Below are 20,651 nucleotides of genomic sequence, written 5' to 3' on the forward strand. Positions count from 1 at the left end.
AGCAAACTGTCTGGTCCTCCCCAGCCCTGAGTGATACGCCTGTCTCCCTCTCTCAAGGCCCTTTGCTTCCACGTGCCCAACTCCTTAGAACCTGAGTCCTTGAAAAAGGGGAGCTCTTTCCTGCGTGGGGTCTTCACACATGTTCGAGGTTGTCTGTCAGCACAACCATCTGTTTCTCTCCTTGTTCTCTGAGCCTCACGGCAACCTCCTAGGGATGTTTTCCTGACCATGCTGCCTGTAAACATTGGCTGCCCACCCAACTTCCCATTCAGCTTTCTACCCAGATGCAAGTTCACCACTTTTAATCATCTGCTTGTTTGTTGTCAAACTGGGCAATACGCTCCAAGCTGCCTTCTGTGATGTTCATTATTGTAGCTTCAGCACCTGGAAGGTTTTGGGCACATAGTAGGCACTCGATAAACAACTAAATCAAAGAATGAAAAAAAAATTAGCTTGAACAGAAATAAAACTTGCTGAGTGTCTGTCTTCAGAACACTTTAAAATAAAACCTGATTTACTAACTTTTCAAAGGCTAAAAAAGAAAAATAGACTTGACCAAATTGAATGGGTATTCTTTCAGTTACAGCCTGTTTGGTAATTGCTCATTGTTGAGAATTAAGGCAACTCAACCTCATAGTCATCGCTGTTCTTATGCACGTTGGCTTGGCCAAAGCTTTTTCAGCACAAGGAGTCAGGAGCTCTAATGGCTCACCAGATCATTGAAATAGAAAGTCTTCTGCTTGTTAAAGCCCTGCTCATTTTGCCTTCATTCTAACTGTCTAGCATTTTCTACTCTAAACCTTAGCACACCTTCCTTCTTGGCAGACCGAGCTCCTCTTTGTGCTGCACGCTAATTACCGGTGAATGTGTGGTCACTGCACTGTGGGTGATCTGAACGAGATCCTCGCTGGTGGGTAGGAAGAGGCAGGATTGCTGAGTGGAGAGCACATTCCAGACTAGAGGAATGCATAGACCAAGCACTGGAACATGAGTCAATATGGAGCATCTGGAAAGATACCTATGGCCTAAGGTGCTATTTGAGTGTGAGGCTCAAGGGCAAGGGAAGAGAATGTCCAAGAGGAAGAGTTAGAAAGGATCCAGTCGAGCCCAGTCTTGGGAGCCAAGCTCTACAGGGCTGGCTGGCCTGCCTCCTTCCTTCTCCCTCCCTCCAATCTCCCTTCTTATTTTCCCTCTTTTATTTCTTAGAATTTAAAGAGCAGTTCTTGGAAATGACATAGTCTAATTTGTCTTTTAGTGGAAAAACAAATCCGCACAATCATCAGAATACATAGGCATGACCATGGGTGACCTTAATTTCCTTTTCAGCAATACGAGGATAACCTCTCTGCCCACTGAGGTCCTGCCTATAGGAATCATGGAAGATATATTGTTCTTCCCCATGTAAAATATAAAAAGCAAATTATGCTTATTATGCCTTTTGAATAATTTGTTAGCTTAAAGTTTCAGACAGGCCTAACTAAAGACAGCCAGGATCTACTGCGTACCAACAGATAGGAGCAGAAAGAGTATGCATATTCTTGGTGCTGAACAAGAATCTCCCAGTAGGGTGGAGCTTCTTAGGGGTACCTGGGGAAGCAGGAGCCAATCCCGGGTCTGCCGGGCCAGTCTGAGAGAGGGCACTGCTCTGTGAAGAGGCATGGGGAAAGCCCGTCTGACACCATGGCGACAGCGATGCTTGACGTGTATGTACATTCCCACTCACGGACCCTGCCTGTGGGTAATACCGTCATTGTCTAAAAACCTACCTCGGTTAGACATTGTTCCAAACCTTAGCATTTGTTACGTTTTACTCTATTATTAATACATAGTTTTAAAAAAATCTTTATTGGGCTCTTTAGCTTAATTTGGACAATGATTCTGTTTGTATCAGCGCACTCAGTTTGGTACATGCAGTAACATGTAGGTAATTTTGTCAAGGCATAAAATGCAGAGGTAAGGATTTGAAGTATAGTATTCCTTAATGGATAATAACATATTTTACAATAATGTCAAGAATATATTTCTTATTTTGTTCCAAAGCTGTAAGATTGTTTCAGCTCTGCTTAGTTTTATAATTAAGAGAACTTCTGAAACACAACTATTGCCACACTTTTAGGTAATAGGCTTCTCAAGTGTGCCACGATAAGTTATTTGACCTATGACATAAAAAATTATGTATAATGTGTTGGAAAATAATGAATTACCAAATTTATTTGAACCATACAGTTATCAATATTTGTTGAATTTTTCATTTGACCATTATGGTTAACAATGCTTTGGCAAAATTTGATAAATATTTTGTAGGCCACAAATTTGATGAAGTATTATTATTAAGTTATTATTTTAAATGTAGTTAATGTTCATTTTGAGAAGTTTATCATTCCCTTTCAATATTTGATTCAAATTAGTCCATCTATCTTAGTAGAAAAGAATAATCTTTTCTAAAATTTATTTTAGGTTTTGAAACTAACATGAACCTGACTAGCCGAGATGATCCTGGTACATCAGAGATCGCATCAGAGACTCAAGATAGAAATGCAAATAACCATGGACTTCAGTTATCTAATTCACTCTCTAGTGCTATCACTACCGAAAATGGAAATCCCGTCTCAAACGGTGAGTGCTTTTTAAACTCAGAAGTAAATATATAAGTTTTAAATTGTATCAACTTTCTAGGGAGAATGGATTTAAAACATAAAAATTAAGTAGACTTAAAAATTGGAAAATAGAATATAAACTACAAAACGTCACTGTAAGGTATATTGTCAACATATTATAGAATAAGTTAAAGAATTAAAATTGTATTTGGTGTTAGATGACTTTTCAGAGATATTTATGGAGTATTTGGTCTATGATAGCCAGTATAATATGAGACTTATACTGAGCAGAAGAGTTAAAACATAATCTTTTCCTTCGCATACCTAAAATGTGTGAAGGAGAAATAATATTGAAGGCATGGTAAATGCCAAACCGGCTTTAAGGGTTTAATTTGAGTGTAGCAATGTATCATTTAGAAATTGGCTTGACCATATGTATCCACACATTGTCTAATAGTAGCTTAAACAAACAACATTCCTCTCACAAGTAAAAGAAGCGTAGGGCTCAAGTGACGGCTGATGGGGAAGAGTCAGACCAACCCTTTTCTGAGAACACCCAAAAGGTCTGAGAAAAACTTTTTGTTTGTTTATTTAATCTGATTCAATGCATAGAAAACGAAGAGAGTGAAACACAGGGAGGGAATGAAAAAGTGGGTTTGGCACCCAGTGAGAACACCGAACAGCCTAGGCTTTTCTCCAAGGGTGGTTCGGGGCACTTGTGCACAGAAAACTGATCTGTGCGTCTGGGTGCCGCCAAGGATGGAGGGCACAGACTGAGTCTAGGGCCTGCGAAAGCCACGGCGTAGGGCCTTGAAGTGTCCATCTGAAGGCTCATATGCATCAGAATCAGGAACCTCAGCTCAGCTGTGAACCATCTCAATCCAACTACAGGGATTGACATGACCCACAGGTACCTGGGAGAAAATAAATATCCCAGTTATAGCATCCTACACTTCAATTCAATATATAGTGAAAAAAAACAAAATAAGCCAAAAAAAAAATAAGCAGAAATAGCAGTCAATTGCAGTATATCCATGGGTGCTCAAAAGATCAGACTTCAAAAGCACATACTTTAAAATAAGTATGCTTACAATGCCCAAGGAGATAATAGATTGAGGATCTCAGCAGAAATGGGAAACCATAAAAACATGTCAAATGGAAATTCTGAAATTAAAAAATAGTCATAAAATTAAGTACAATGAAGGACGAGTTTAAAGTTAATTAGACACAGTCATTTAAAAATAAAAACCTGGGGAAATGAAAGAGAAATCAGAAAATATCCAGAATGAGACACAAAGAAGCCAAAGAGAAGAATGGAAATTCCAGAATGGTTTAGAGGCACAGAGATACAATTGGGGAGAAGGATTATTGGAATCCTAATGAAAGAAGAGAAGGTACATGGGCAAGAGAAAAGATTTGGTGAGAAATGTTAGAGAATTCCCGATGCTGATATAAGCATCAAAGAACTTAAATGCATAAATGCATAACCCATGAACACAATGGTGCAGTGAAGGTCTGGAAGGTAGGACTGGGGTGGAGGGGGTCAATGAGGACATCTGTAATACTTTCAACAATAAAGATACATTTAAAAAAAAGAAAAAAGAAACAGATTTGAGTTGGCAGTGTCCTATGAATTTTATCATACACTTTCAGTGTGACCCACCAATCCCACTCCTGGGTGTTTACCCAGGAGGAATGAAAACAAGATTCACACACACACCTGTACGCAAATGTCTGTGGTGCCTTTATTCATAATCACCTAACACTGGAAATAAAAAAGTGTTCTTCAACGGGTGACTGGATTGTGTTAGCTACCTATTTATTGCTGTGTAAAAATTACCCACCCCCAGAACTTAGAAACTAAATACAACGAATAGCTATTATTTTGCAGTTTTGGGGGGTCAGGAGTCTAGACATGGCTGAGCAGAGTGCCTTTGATACAAGGTCCCTTGTGAGGCAGCCATCCACTTGCAGGTAAAACTATAGTCATCTTGACTCCTGAGTGACAGATGGTGCATGTTTAAGATCACCCACATGGGTCCTGGCGAACCGCAGATCACTTCCCAGCCCACTCACATGGGCTTCACCGAGGGGTGGCCTCACACCAGGGCAGCCGGCTTCCCCCACGCCCATCAGAAAGGACACCAGGATGGAAGCCCCAGTCTTTATACAGCCTGTCCTCGGACGGTACTTCAAGCACTTCTGCCACGGTCTGTTTATTAGAAGCAGGTTATATCTTCAGTTCCCTAGATGGGAGGTGATTACCTGAGGTGTGAGTGCCTAGAGTTGGGCCCATTTAGGACTATTGTCAAGCTGTCCAGCAGTGCATGGAAAAACTGCAATAAAAATGCTATTACACATGACAAAGTGGATGAATCTCAAACACACAGCACTAAGTGAAAAAAGTTTGAATCAAAAGACTATAAGTGTGATTTCATGTACATGACACTTTGGAAAAGACAAAACTATAGAACAGAAAGCATGAGTCGTTGCCAGAGGTGGGGTACAGTGCAGAGGAGGGTGGACTGCTGCCTTAGTCAGCTCAGGGTGCTGTCACAAAATGCCAAAGACGGGGTGACTGATAAACAGCAGACATATATTGCTCACATTTCTGGAGGCTGAGAGTCCAAGATCAGGGAGCAGCATGGTTGGGTTCTGGGGAGGGCCCCCTTCCAGGCTGAAGACTGCCGACTGCCCGCTTCTGTGTCCCCCATGGCAGCAGGGGCCCAGGAGCCCTATGGGGACCCTTTGATAAGGACACTAATCTCATTCCTAAGTGGCCTACCCTCATGACGTAATGTCCTCCCAAAGGCCACATCCACATGCCATCCTCTTGGGGATCAGGACTTCAGCAGGAGGGTGGATACAAACATCCCGGCCATAGAGGACTGCGGAGGGCCTGTGGCGCTCTTACGAGCAGGGACGCACGTGCTCCCATAAACCCATAGGGGTGTGCCTCTCATAAGGGTGACTCTTGCTGTCTGTAAACATGATTTTGGTAAAAATTAAAAAGAAAATATGCAAAACCTGAGTAGAATAAGTAGAAAGAAAACCACTCTTAGGTATAGCAGTAGTAAAATAAAGACCGAGTGGCGGTCTTAAAGGTAACCAGAAATAAAAAAGACAAATTCCCTAAACAGGAGCTGCAATGAAAGTCCAAAGACAGTGAAAGAACATGTTAAACGTGCTCAAATAAAATAACTGCCCGTCTAGAATTTTACAAACAATAAAAAACTCCTGTAAAGATGAAGGGAAGTTAGAATATTTGTAGGAAAAAAGTAAAAACTGAAGGAATTAAACACAGGAAGACTCAAAATGTTCAAGGTTCAAGGAGGAATAAAGAATAATTTTTAAAAGTTAGTGAGGTCAGGAGAGGGTAAAGGAACAATATTTAATATTCTTCACTGATAAATTAAGCTAGAGGGTTAAAATTTCAAAGGTAACCACTGAAAGATACTAGTGGGGTGTACAATTCTCAAACTAATAGAAAGAGTAAAATAGAATACTAAAAAGTCAGTCAACCCTGAAAGACAGCAAAAAAAGGGTTGGGTGGTGGTGGTGGTGGAGTAAAATAGCAATATATGAAAGGTAAGACAATATTAAAGTCTTAGGTGGTAGAAAAAAAGCATATATGAAAACAGTTACACTTAATTGAATCCCATTAAACTTCTAAAGACTCTCATCCTGTGTACGTTCACAATAAAAATAAATTGATTAATATATTTTAAAGCCTAAGATTTCTAAAGAACATGTAAACCATGAAGATACTGGAAGTTTTAATATAAAGAAAGAGAAAAGAAAAAGATTTACCACAGCAATTCTCATCTATATGGGAAAAACATTACATCTCTGCCACACAAGCACACACGCACGCACAAACAATTTTAACTAATGGCAATAAAAATGTAACAGAATTTGTAGGATGCTGCTAACTGTTTACTCAATTGAAATTTATAGCTTTAGACATATTATTGCAAAAGAACAAAGGCTGAATATCAATGTTAAAAATGTCAACAAGTTAGAAACCAAACAACAAATTAAACATCAAGAAAATGGAAGGAAGGATGTAATAAAGATAAGGACATAAGTTATTGAAATATAAAACAAGCAACAAAGCCAAAAGTTGGTTCTTTGAAAACAATTTCTTTGAAACATTAATAAACTGATAACTTGCTTACGAGGGCAATAAAGAATGTAGACACAAAACCAATGCTAGGGATGGAAAGAGGGACCTACCACAGATCTCGCAGAAATTAAAAAAAAGTAAGAACAGTAAATTATGAACAGATTTATGCCAATAGCAATTTATAAATCTAGATGAATATATTTCTAAAAAAAGTAAAATACAACTGATCAAAAATGGAGAAAAGAAATAGGAAAGATAAAGAGTAATGTAAATAGTAAATCAATTTGTAATTGAATACTTTTCTACAAGAAATTCTCTAGGCCCAAATAGCATTTCTGGTAGTTCTAAAGCTGAAATAATGCCGGTGTTATACAACTCTTCCAGAGGCTAGGAATGAAGAAGGACAAGAGGGGGAAACCACATTTCTCCCAGCTTGTGCAAATAGCTCTTAGTTTATGATAAACGTGGCATTGTAGGTCGCCAGGGGAAGCATAATCAACCACCATCCACATGAGGAAAAAAATGAAATTTGACCCCTACTTCACGCTATTCACACAAAACAAATCCTGGTAGATTATAGATCTAAATGTCAAAAATAGAATAAAATTTATAGGAGAAATGCAAGGAAATTTCATTTTTACCTCAGAGTTGGGAAAAGAAAGAAAGATTCCTTAGACCGAACACAAAAGAGTGCCAACCTTAATGGATATTTATATTTATATATATACATATATCCATATCTATATCTACATAAACAGGGTAGAACAAAAGTGGGCTTACAATTGTTCAAATGGAAAATAATATAATTAATACATCTGTAACCTAATTTTGTCCCACCCTATATATATAGTTCTTTTACTTAAATTAAAAAAAAAGATAACTGAATTGAAATTTGGGCAGGAATTATGAATAAGCACTTAAATGAATATTTTAATAGGGTCGAACCTCACTAGTAATTAGAGAAATGCAAATTAAAACCACAAGGTGATACTACTTACTACGCACCCTACAGAATTAGAGACCTGGCCGGCACAGACTGCGGAGTGCAGGTATCACCACAAAGTCGGGACAGTGATTTATTTCATTTGCAGGAGAAAAGAGCCTGTAGTGATTTGGTGAGAAAATGATAGGGGTTTCTGGGAAGCGGACAATGTTCGATTCCTTGATTTGTGTGGTAGTTACAATTCCAAGGTTTGAATATATTTGGGGAGAGAGAGAATGAAAGAGGAAAGGAGATTTCAGGATGGATGTCAGATATCCAGGACGATGGAACTTCATGGCCCTCAGACATTCCCGCTGTACCATCCTATCTCTTACTGCCCCCAAGGTCGCTTCTGGGGATATAGTTTTTTAGCCGAGCAGACCCAAAGATGATCCTTGCTGATTTACCAGGGAGGAAGGGGAGATTGGATATAGGATAAACATTAGCTAGGGCAATTTTAATCACAAGTCATACTTTAGGAGTGGTCTGGCAATGGGTAGTTGGTTGGGGCAGATTTGTTCAAGCTTAGCATTAAGGTCTCTGGAGTGATATGAAGATGTCCTTTGGCTCAGAAGAAAAAAAAGATGGTTTTAATCAGAGAGAGAGAAGGAGGGAGGGAAGGAGGGGGAGAGAGAGAGAGAGAGAGAGAGAGAGAGAGAGAGAGAGAGAGAAACCCAAAGGGATTACATATAGTAAGTATTTGGCTCACAAGTAGAAAGCTCATTGGTGCAGTGGAGGGGGAGGTGATAAGACTGGTAAGATACAGAAGGAATTTTAGACCAGCAACAATGACATCTAGAAAAAAGAACTGCAGTTACCAAACATTAATTACCACTAACTGCAGACACAAGTTCTGCAAAGAATGATACAGGCTACCAGGATCCCAAAGTATTGGCCTTTCTTAGTGCTTTTTCATCAATGACTTAAGCAGCTTTCTTAAAAATATATCATTATGTAAATGGAATTTATAATTTGATGCAGGTTATAAAATTACACATGCTCTATGTGACAGTTTGAAAAGAATAAAGAATAAAAATAACCATCAATTCTATTACCCAAAGTATTTTAAATATGTCTAGTATTCCACTGTGTAGAATTTTATTTTTTCAAATGAATATATATGCATTTTTACATAATATATTTGATTTTTATAAAATTTGAGTTATACCATAGATATAATTTTAATAATAGGCTTTTTTTAACCTTCAAGAATATCATGTAGTTTATCTCTATGTCAACAAATATAGGTCTGCATTGTTTACAGCTTGCTGTTAATGGTACTCAGTGCACAGCATTCCATCACATGGGACTATCAAGATTTAAAATAACCAAACCCTATTTGTTAAATATTAAAATTCTCTCTCAACTCTCCACCCTTAAAATAATGCTGAATGCGTATGATGTATTACTCCAACTTGATTAAAATAGGCATTTTGTAAAACTTTCCATGTTAATGTGCAATGCTCAGATTTATGTGTATTTGGATAGAAATATTGAGATATAATCCTTTAAAAAAACAATCACTTTCTAAAATCTCTGATGATAACCCTTTGTGAGGCAGTAAGTATATCAAAAGCATTGTATGCCTTTATATTCAAATTGAATATTCTTGAAATAATGACAATGGAAGGTGAGGAACAGCATCAAATGTGTAATAGAATATTTCACTAAAATTGTGTATATGTAGTAAGAAGGTAAGTAATACCTTTTTTACTTACACTTAGGGTATTTTAAAGCTAGTCATTAAATAAAAAAGAAATTAAAAATGTATTAGAGTGATCAAAACTGAATAAACAAATATTTTAGACAAATGACTGTATACCTGTTACTTTTGCTAAAATTTCACTTCATGCCATTCTCCCTAGCTCAGCTTAGATGATGCATATCCAACCATAAAGAGAAAATGGAAATTTCCTTCCATCAAAATATTTAATTTGTGTTTTGATTCAAACAGTAAAATCTATGGCTTGGGAAATGGTACTAGCAAACTAAATACAAAAAATCCCCGTGATTCTTACTCTAAAAATCTAAATAAAACCAAAAGCCAATGGAAAAAACAGAAACTGCTCCAGACCAAAAATGGAAATTTTTGTGGAATACATTGTTTGAAATTAATAATATAAAAATCAAGCTTCTAAATCTCAACATAATATACTTTCAAACCCTAGAACACAGATTTATATGTTGATTTTTAGATGCCTATAAGGATTAAGATGTTAAAATAAAGCTAGAAGACCACTTGAACATCTCAAGAGTTATATATACAAAAGGAAATGGATTTTTAATTTTTCAAAGCCACTTGACATGTTTAAGTTGATCTACTTTGTAAATACCATGAACTTCTGGGTTCCTAAAGCCTTCCTATGACTATTAAAATACCTGGCACAGTGCCCCAGACACTGAGGCACTCAGGAAGCATTTACTGATTAAAACAACGTTGCATATTACATGTGAACTGGTAAGTCCTATGCAGGGGGCGAATCAGAAAATGGCTCCTAGTAGATAAAACTTAAACAAATATTACATATGTGCAGCCCATGACATATTCATGATCATTATAGTTCTTAAAGTGGTTATTAGGACTGATTCATAATTCACAACGTACCGGTGAAGGGCTTTCTAAATAAAGGCGCAAGATGGAAATAAGCATTTAAAATAACTTGAAGTTCTAATTGAATCAGAAGTAGTGTTATTTTTCTAGGAAACGATTTCTCTTTTGAATGCCAGTATCTGCATGCTGCCTCAGCTTCCCAGAAATAATTATCTGTTTGTTCATTTGCTGAAATATAGTTATGTGTGGGTAATTACAGCTATCACTTACTTTAATTGCCGTCCTTTTACTGATGTGAACACAGACTTAGATCTTTTCTGTATACTTAATTATTCCCTGGACTTGTGGTTGTTTATCATTAGATTAGAGAACGGTTTTTAGTGTTAGCACATTTTAGTTATATCAAACAAAATATTTTGAATATAAAGATGTCTTTTTTGTGGGGAAATACGGACATAAAAAATTCCAACGAAGACATTTTATGCTCAGTTCATTTTCTTTCTTGCTGCTCAATGAATATACATTTTATTGCTGGACATTAGGAAAACCAGCAATTTAAGAATACAGTTATTATATTTGATTTTTACATTTCTCATTCTGTGAAGATGACTTCTTCTTATTTGCATTATGTTTATCCTTCGTGCACAGCAAGAATGATGGGTGTACTACAGGGCTTTCCACAGGGAAGATAGGGTGAGACTATGGACAGGACCAGGGGCTCTGCATAGACTCCAGCACCATATTGAATCTGTCACCACTGTAGCACCAAACCACATGAACTGGAAACGTCAAGTATGGGTTTCATTAGCTATGCCTCAAGATAGATTCAGAGCACTGACAAAGGAGCCTCTGGTTAGAGCCTATATTCAGGTATACATTTTACAACATCACTTTGTTTGTGGGAATTTATAGATTCTTTGGAACTCAGACTGTTATCTGACTCAAAGGCTGAAATCAGAGGAAGCAAGCCTTTATGCGACAGTCTGGAATATTGTGCAGCTATCTATTTTTAGCAACAGAAGGTAGCTTTGCAAAGAAAGCAAGCTCCTCGGGCATTTAGAAAGCCCTGCCTCATTCCTCCTTCTAGTTAAAAAAAAAAAAATTGAAGTCATATTAAAGAATTTCTAATTTAGATTTTATTTAATTAACCTAATTTCCTTCACTGTGGTTGAGAAGTCAGGGTTGAAAACGGCTGGATTGAAATGCTGAAACTTAGTTTCCTTTTCTCTGTTAAAGAGCGCTCTATGTGCCCATCATTTGTCTCACATTCTTGGAGTCATCCTTAACTCCTTTTTTCTTGCCTCATACCAACACATTCTCAATACTTATGCTGGGTGTATGTACAAAGCCCGAAAGGGTCAGGTGGAAGAATGCAGTATTTGTACTGCCAACTTCAGTTTCTTAGCAGTGTTGCATTGTTCCTGTTTGCTTGGGTTCAGACCCTAATTCTTATGCTTACTATCCCTGTGACCATGAGCAAATCACTTAACCTCTCCAGTTCTCAGTTTTCTCATCTGAAAAATGGGGATAACCGAAAGATTGCCTCATAGGATTGTTATGAGTATTTAACATGTTGAGACTAGCATACAGTTAGTGCCCAATATTACCTATACATAGCTCCCATAAAAATCTTAGCTATTTTACAGCTAGAAGATTCCTAAGAATTTACCCAAGAAAAGCAAAAATGTTATATATGAAATAGAGGGAGTGCAAAGCAGTGAATTAATTTCTCCAAGATCATGCAAGCTGTAATGCTAGAATCATTGCCCTGTGATTTATTAAACATAGACCCAAATCCATGCATGTGCACAGTCAAACAGGCACATCATTTTGATGGCAGGGTGATGACAGACATTGCAATTTGGAGCTTCTGGGATGAAAGGAAGTCAGGATATGTGGATGGAGTTCAGGACAGGATCTGTTTTATCCCTAGGCTGGAGGATTCAAAATCATATAAGGAGCAGAATGGCAGAAGGAAGCTAGTGAAAGGCAGATGCACCTCAGTCAATTAAAACATTTATCGGGTACCTGTTGCATGGAGGCATTGTGCTGTGCATGGGTAGCGATAGGACATCTAAGCAACTCAAGGTTGTGAGCACACACATGAAAGGAAAGAAAATACATGAGATGTTGACACTGCCTATCAAGAGAGATCACAAAATAGGGCAGCCAGTGGCAAGAGTCAAATCAACCACATAAATAAGACCTCCACATAGAAGAGGAGATTCTTATGGGCTAGGATAGTTAAGGGCATTTCTTGATGAAGGTTGGGGTTTTCAAAACAAATAAGAGTCAGACAAGAAAGAAGGGAACACCTTCTTTCATTTAAGAAAATGTACTGCACGATGTCTTGTGGGCTTTGACAGTATAGGTAAAGACAGTAAATAAGATAAGAAAGAAAGTGTTAAGAGTATGCAGAGCATTGGATAACAGTTTAAAGGGTGTCTTTGAAAGGGTCATTCCTGTTTGGAGTGGGCTCTGTCTGTTATTTTGGAGAAATTTACCTGACTGCATTCATATTCAGGCTAAGCAATGGAACACAAACTTTACGTTGGGAGTACCGACTTTGTGTTCCTGCACTTGAGCCTTCACAGGCTGTGTACAACCAGCAAGAGCTTTAGAGAATGTATTGCTATGGGCAGAAAAGGAAAAAGGAGGGGAGAATGACTCCAAGAACTTGGGACTAAAGATGCAGAATAGTGCACTCCTTAACAGAGGGAAAGGAAAGTTCTAAGAGGACGTTAATTCTGTGGGTAGGATTTGCAGTTCAAGAGCTAAGAAGGACTTCTGTCTATAGATTATTGTTGCAGAAATGATGATGATAGCGGTGGAGTTTAGGTGAGGATTCCAAGATAGAAGAGAGGAAAAGCAAATTTTGAAGGGAGCTTGAGAAATGGAGATGATTTATAGCATCTGAGAAGAAGTATGAAGAGAAATGAGAAAAACATATATCTGACCACAAAGCCGTGCAGACTGCCAAACTTTGAGAAATATACCTTAAGAAAGGCAGACATGGAGATGCAGAGTAGGTGGTCAAAGAGATAGGAAAACACAGATGTCCGATTTCGTAGAAGCCAAGAGAGGAATGGAGTTAAAGATCAGGAAAGACATCAAAAGAACATCCAAACCCTATTGATGTTGACTAAAATAATTTGGGTTCCTAGAAAATGACAGGGAATATGACTAAAAGATTCTAACTGGCTAAGCATATAAAATACAGTGTCACAACCACCCTTTACACTCAGTGGTTCTCAACCTGTGGGTCGCAACTCCTTTGGGGGTTGAATGACCCTTTCACAGGGGTCGCCTAAACCATCGGAAAACACATATTTCTGATGGCGATTCATAACAGTAGCAAAATTACAGTTATGAAGTAGCAACGAAAATAATTTTATGGTTGGGGGTCACCACAACAGTTTGTCCCATTCTTTCCTTCTTAGAAGACTTTAAATAAATGCATTGGGCTCTGCATGTAGACTTCATTATCTCTGAGTCTCAGATATTTTCAGAATCACTTCACAAATCTCAAGGGGCTGAATCCACATCATAACTGATGAGAATGTCCTAAAAGATGTTCTTCCTGAGCATCCTAGGGAAGGTATAATTTACAAAGCTCTGAGTAGCACCCACTACACCAGAGCCTCCTCCCCCAGCCTGGATCCTGGATTAAGGGTGATGACTTCCTGACTGCCCCTCTGCCAAGCTCCAGGGAAGGGCAGGATGTTCCATGGAGTGTTGGTATCTATTATGAGGTTCAGATCAGTGTGGAGAATGCCTTCCCCCAAACCTAAGCATGCTGTCTTGGAGCAGAAGGGATGGGTATTTGGAGGGGTGGGGTAGGTAGGATGCATAGAGATTCAGAAACTTTAGCTCTTGCTATAATTTGAGCAAGTGTGGCTTTTTAAAATGAAGGTTTGATATAGAATAGACATGCTTAGCACTCTGAGGCACACTGTTGCTGCCACAGAAAGAGTATGTCAAGGAAGGTACATAGAACTGTTTAAACTGGGAAAATTATCATCTCAGAACCTGGTCTGGAGAAAAGGTTGTAGCCATGAGAAACCTACTTTCCAATGGGAGTCAATAAATAAGTGGTTCCAGGTTAAACTTAAATGTAACTCCCCCCACCACCAACACTGGATTCTTCAACCCTGTGGGAATACACAGTTGAATTTTCTATCACCAAGACTTGGGTTTTTTTCTAGAGCCTATGCATACCTGTGTTCTCCTGAGCTGCATGAGGAAATCTTTGCTATGTTAAACACACACACACACACACACACACACACACACACACACACACAATTATCCTTATCAGTTAGGGACACATGCTCAAAAATTTACATGTTAAATGACTTTGGAAATTTTTTAAATTTCTGGAATTTTTTTTAAAAAAGATAATGAGTAGATGAAACAAGATTAAAATAATGAAAATTCCAAAGCTTGGTGATGAATAAATGGAATTTCACTACATATTCTCTTCATTTTTATATGTGTATGAATTTTATATAATAAAAATTTTAGAAATATTTGTTACTTTGATAGAAATGGGTAATTTATTGTAGTCTTATATGCACTTCTTTGAATACTTAACAAAAATGAACATGTTTATTATTTATTGGTCATTTATATTCACTTTAATTTTCTATATATATTCTTTGCTCATATTTTAACATCTGAGGGTAGGACCTTTATTTTGACTTATAGGATGCTTAAGGAAAAATAAAGCCTTTTGTTTAGTGTATTTAAATATTCTATATTGCTCTTTTTAATTTGCATTTTATTTTTATGACATTCTTAACATATTTGTTTTTAATGTTTGAATGGAGGTTTTCATCCTTTTTTAAAATATCTTTTTATTGATTTTTTTTGTTTTTTTGTTTTTTTTTTTTTTTTTGAGAAAAAGGAAGGGACAGAGAGAGAAATATCAGTGCTAGAGAGAAACATGAAGTGGCTGCCTCCTGCACGCCCCCTACTGGGGATCAAGTCCACAACCCGGACTCGGGCCCTGATCGGGAATGGAGCCAGGACCTCTCAGTCTATGGGCCCATCCTTCCCCCCACCCCCCTTCATGGTTTGTGCCTTTGGTGTCAATTTTAGATTATTTGCCTTAAAAAAATATTGCTTTCAATATGGCAATGACATAAAATATCATTTGGTTGAAAACAATAAAAGCCTGAACTCTGACCTCCTTTGCACCTCAGCACCTCTCAGCTATTGCTTTAGCTAGTTCTCAGTCTCTTAATATATTAACCATAACATGGTTCTCTCACCGATTTGCTATCACTGTCAAGAATTTCCTCCACTCCATAGCCCTCATTCCAGAGGTCCAGAGGAGGACCTTCCTGTCCTCCTCCTTCATCAGAGGACACTATTCACAGAGTTTCTCTGGCATCCCCTTTCTTCTCCCTCTGCAATGACCTGGCTCCCCGTTCCCACACATTCACCTTGCCCAAACTGAAGCCATCTGCCCCTGTCCTGTGGACCCTGCCACAGTTCTGAGGTCAATGATTTCTTTAGTCAACAGGTAGAAAATGCCTTTTAACTTACCACTTCGGAAAAATGGTGTTACATTCCCTCTCAGAAATCTACGGTTCTACTCATCACCTACAAAATATTGTCAAATATCTGTGAAATGTTGTATAAAGTAATTTAACTTCTGATCTTCCAACACATCCTCCAGGCTCCCTCCTCTGCCCATACTTTCTCTCTCTCTTTTTTTATTACCGTTGACATTTAATATTATATTAGATTTTTACAGGCCACTCAGCTGTGAAGCAGTCTTTGTGTATTTTATTGCCTTATCTCCTTTGTTCTTTTCAACCCTCTTCACCATTCAAAATCCTTCTCATCCTTGAAGGCCCGGATCCTTTGGCATCTCCACCATCACGTTTTTTCCTAATCCCTTCAGTTAATCCCTGCTTTCTTCAAGATGCTGCTCAGGATTACCTGAACTCTTACTTACCTCTTAAATCATTCTATTGTATGTCCTGGTTAAGGGTCATTCCACTGAAATTGAGCTCCTCAGGAGTAGAGGCGTTTCTTTGTTCTTCGTTGTATTTTCCAGGGTCTTAGTCAGAGGCTGACCATAAATATCTCTTAACTTTATTAAACTGATGTTATGTAAAGCACGTTATGCTATTGGTTTGGCTGTGAGTGTGTATCCTCACTAAACAGAGTTTCCGCTTTGATTTAGAGAGTACATTTCTAACTTCTAATTTAGTTTTGGAAAATGGATTACAATTTTCTTCTCCTGCCTCAGGGGCCTGGTTTTAGAAAAACATCCAGTGAAGAACCATGTTCTCTGGAAGTAGACATTGGTGTTGCTTGTAGATCTACCCTTGGCTTCACCTTTGATACCCCTCCTTCACATGAGCCCCAAACTCTTTGCTGTGTCCTGCTCCCTGGACATGTTGCCAACCATCTGCTGATGTGGTTGCCCGGAATTCCAACTTGTGCCCGATCTTAGATGTCCATGTTCCCTGCTACCTGTTTAGATTTCAGATCACTCTAACATTGCTTTCCCATACCTGTGACCATGGTCTCTAATACATTATTTCCCTAGCCAGCTGAAGGCATTGCTGGTGATTAAGGTAGGACCCAGTCTCTAGCGCATGATCCCCCCATCCATAGGAGTGTCAGTTTTCAGGTGCCAGCCCAAGTCTGCCCAGTCTCAATGAAGCCAACCTTTCCATACAGATTATTTGCATACATAACAGGAAGATCAATTGGGAGGCCTTGTTATGTGATGAGAAGATTTTGTGGACTTCCCTGAGCAACGGACTCTCTGCTGTAATTGGAAAAAGTGTGCAGTGATTTTCTAATGATTTTAATTTAAGAATCATGTATATGTTTAATAAATTACATATACTGGCTAATTATGATTTCAGCTGAGAGTAGCAATCATTTCAGAATTTGAAGTTCTCTGAGTTGAACTCATTCCATTGGGTAATTATTTTTTTAATCTATTCCTTTTCATTAGTAAGTCACTTGTGATTATATTGATCCCTCTTTCATGATGGTTCTCAGCGAGGGATGCTTTTGCTTCCCAGGGAATGTTTGGCAATTTCTGAGGATATTTTTTGGTTGTCTCACTGGGGAGGTGCTACTGGTATCTAGGGTAGAGACCAGGGATGCTGTAAAATCTCATGATGCACAGGACAGCACCCACAGCAGAGAATCATATAGCCCAAGGTGTCAGCAGTTCTGCTTCTGTAATAAGGTACAACTAGTTAAATCCTTTGGTGCTCCATAGGTACTTCTGTATTACTTGTGGAGGAGTCAATTTTCTCAAATCCACAATTCATTCTATATCGTTGGCTATGAATTGGTCGGTTGTGGATGGGCAGCTACCCCGACCTTTTCCTCATAGAATTCCACCCAATCTCTTACCTCCATTTGTATGTAAAATAAACTATAGTCTGTAGCATTTATCTGGCACTTGATTGATCCCTTCTTTGCATCCCTGCTACCCCACAAATGAAATAAAACTCTGCCTTGTGTAGCAACTCAAGGAACTCATTTACTTTCACCCACTGATATTTCATCAATGTTCAGTTTCTAGAAAAGTTTCCCTTCTCCTCTTCAATACTTCTTTGCTCAATTGTGCTCACTTTTGTGCTATGTTAACATATTTCTTCATTATCATTTGATCTCACTTTTTGCTATGTTAACATATTTCTTCATTATCATTTTATCTCTTTTGCCAGTACATTTTTTCTTTTATTAAATGGAGATACAGCAATATTTTGTTCTCCCATATTTTCTTAGAAAAATTTTATATTCAATGTTTAACTGATGATTATTTCAATCCATAAAATAGAACAATTTTAGTTTATTACAATAAGTACACAACATTTTTTATTCAGGGAAAGGACACACAACTTAACTATTTTGTGTTGACTGCAATAGGTGTACCTGAAGAAGAGGGATTCTCCCTGTTGTCTGTGAGTGGGACAGCGACCTCAACGTTTCAGAGACACAGAGAGAGTCACAGCACTCAGGTAATGACCCCCAGATATTCACATATGCCATAATAACTGAAATTAAATTATGACAATGTACTCATTAAGGTATGATTAAAAACATATTTATTTTACTGGACTAGAGAAGGGAGTTACTCTCATCTCTGCCCTAAGTTTCTCCAACTCAAATGTTTTACTTTCTCCTCTATCTCAATTGACTTCAGTTTTCTACTGGTTTAAAAAATAATAATTTGCCCTATACAAATGAAAATTAATAAATATATCATAAGTGAAATATGGTAGACATAATGTATGTTATGGTATTTTAAAATCACTGTCAGGGGAAGATGATATTAAATTTACCAAATGCTGTTAATATGTTTTCCACATTTGACCTCAGCTAAAATAGGGGGACTTTAAGTGACAACACATGGAAATAAAATGCTTGAAGCACCTGTGGTTTTATGGCATGCCATTATATCTAAGTCACTGCTTCCAAATTCCATGTAATCCAAATTCATTTAAATGACATGTGATCGGAGCACAGTGAAATTAAAATGAGATGACAGTGCACAAAGCCTTTTTTCATTGGGTTTCTGTGATTTCACATATATGCTAATGTGTTTGGCCTTTAAAAGGTGACCAAAATAAAGATTATCACTTCAAGAAAAAAATGACCACTAATGCTTTGAGGGAAAAAAAAGGATTTTTATCATATAATTTAGTGGTTTGCTATACTGAATTTTAAAAGACCGTTTTCAATCGTTATCTTAAAAAAGATACGACTTTGTATTCAAGGTGGTGTACAAACAATAATATATCAGACTTTATTATCAACATATTCAAAGTATAGCAACAGAATTCTTATTTTGTATGAAGTTACCATACAACTTTTATTATTTCAAGTATCTGCATAAAATATTTTCAAATCTCAATCGAGTATCCGGAAGTTTTTATGAAATCCACTGTCTAGCTAATGATCAGCTTGCATCTGAGCTTGGCATTATATAGGTATGGCTTTATTATCAGACGAGGTTTTTCTAATTCCGCTAATGAGGTAGTGAGAAAAATCAATAATTTTAATCTTAAAAATAAATCTCACAGGAGGTAATCTGCTGAAATCATTTACACTGATATATAGGCACTGAAATAGAAAGAAATGCTGATTGGTTGCAATAATAGATTGTCCTAATCTCCCCTCTGTTCCTTAGAGATGCATTTGCTTTACCTTGTAAGCATTACAGATGCCTTATCTAAGATGATTCACAGGGGACCCTACTTGTTATGAACACTGGTTGGATTTTATTGCAGGGTTGACTCCTGCACACTGGAGCACAATGCTAGGCCATCTGACATCCTTCCCAGGGCTCCCACTCTACTGTGGTTCATAGAGAAAAGGATTAACATTGAAAGAAGGTACATAACATAGGCATCGCTGTAACTTTTCCTCTGATCTTTCACGGACTTGGCCAAGAAGCAAAGAGAGATGGGAAAGGTCATCAGGAATAATTTCCCATTCCTAGTTCTCAATGGAGGCTTGTTTTCAAATGCAAACATCTCTGCCTCCAGTTATCTCACAATGCATTTTTTCAAGAAAATGGAAAACCAGGCTCATTTTATTCCATGCAAAAGCTCGGGTATTTTCATGTAGGACACATTCCTCACTGTTGAAAAGCTATACCAGTTATGTGAAACTATGCATTTAATGGCTACATGTCTTTCAGCATAAATGCCTCTTGTGTGACATTTATAGAACTGTGGACACATACAGCATATTGCATTTTAGATTTTCTACTAATGTAGTTAAGTAGGAATTCTATAAAATCAGTCGGACTGATTGGACATGTAAAAGTAAAACTAAATGTTGACTAAAAAAATTGAACAGACCCTCTTTGAGGATGTCTATATTTTAATTAGCATCACCAGTGATTTTAAGAAAATCTTTATAAAGAGAGAAAAATATATGGGCATTATTGTAGGTGAAGAAAGCAGGAAATGTATTTAGTCATTTGCCCAAGATGACAGGGAAAATTCAGAGTTCACAGTTTGAATGGATGTCAACATCATATGTCCTGTATTTGAGAACAAATTTACCATAACCCATTAAAAGGAATGCAGAAGTCATTCGAATTTTTCTTAAAAAATGTGTAGAATTTTTGGCTCAAGACAAAAATCTAAGTAGCCATAGTAGATAGACATTTATGATTTGTTAGTTTAGCTGTCAGTCACATGTTTACATTTCTGACCTACCACAGTGCAATGTTAAGGGGGGGAGACTCCCTTTTTCTCTCTCCTTTGACAGCTAGACAAATACATGTGAGATGGGCTCAGTCAGCCTATTAACCATGGATTATGGAGTGAGAGGCATATAAAGGAAAAGACAGAATAGATGTCGCCCTAGGAAGTCACAGCTGGCAGTGGGGGCCCCCTC

At 37.7% G+C, this 20,651-nt stretch overlaps 1 protein-coding gene across 1 annotated transcript in view; it reads left to right on the top strand.

Moving 5' to 3' along the window:
• Window positions 1-20,651, top strand: part of MYO16 (myosin XVI) — a 422,200-nt gene that overhangs the window by 377,476 nt on the left and 24,073 nt on the right. Inside the window, exons 32-33 of the mRNA XM_036250228.1 lie at window positions 2,458-2,616; window positions 18,168-18,259. Of these exons, the coding sequence (XP_036106121.1) occupies window positions 2,458-2,616; window positions 18,168-18,259 (251 nt within the window). The remainder of the gene's footprint in view (window positions 1-2,457; window positions 2,617-18,167; window positions 18,260-20,651) is intronic.

This window comes from Molossus molossus, unplaced genomic scaffold, assembly GCF_014108415.1.
Source record: "Molossus molossus isolate mMolMol1 unplaced genomic scaffold, mMolMol1.p scaffold_m16_p_9, whole genome shotgun sequence".
NCBI classification, from domain to species: Eukaryota; Metazoa; Chordata; class Mammalia; order Chiroptera; family Molossidae; genus Molossus; species Molossus molossus.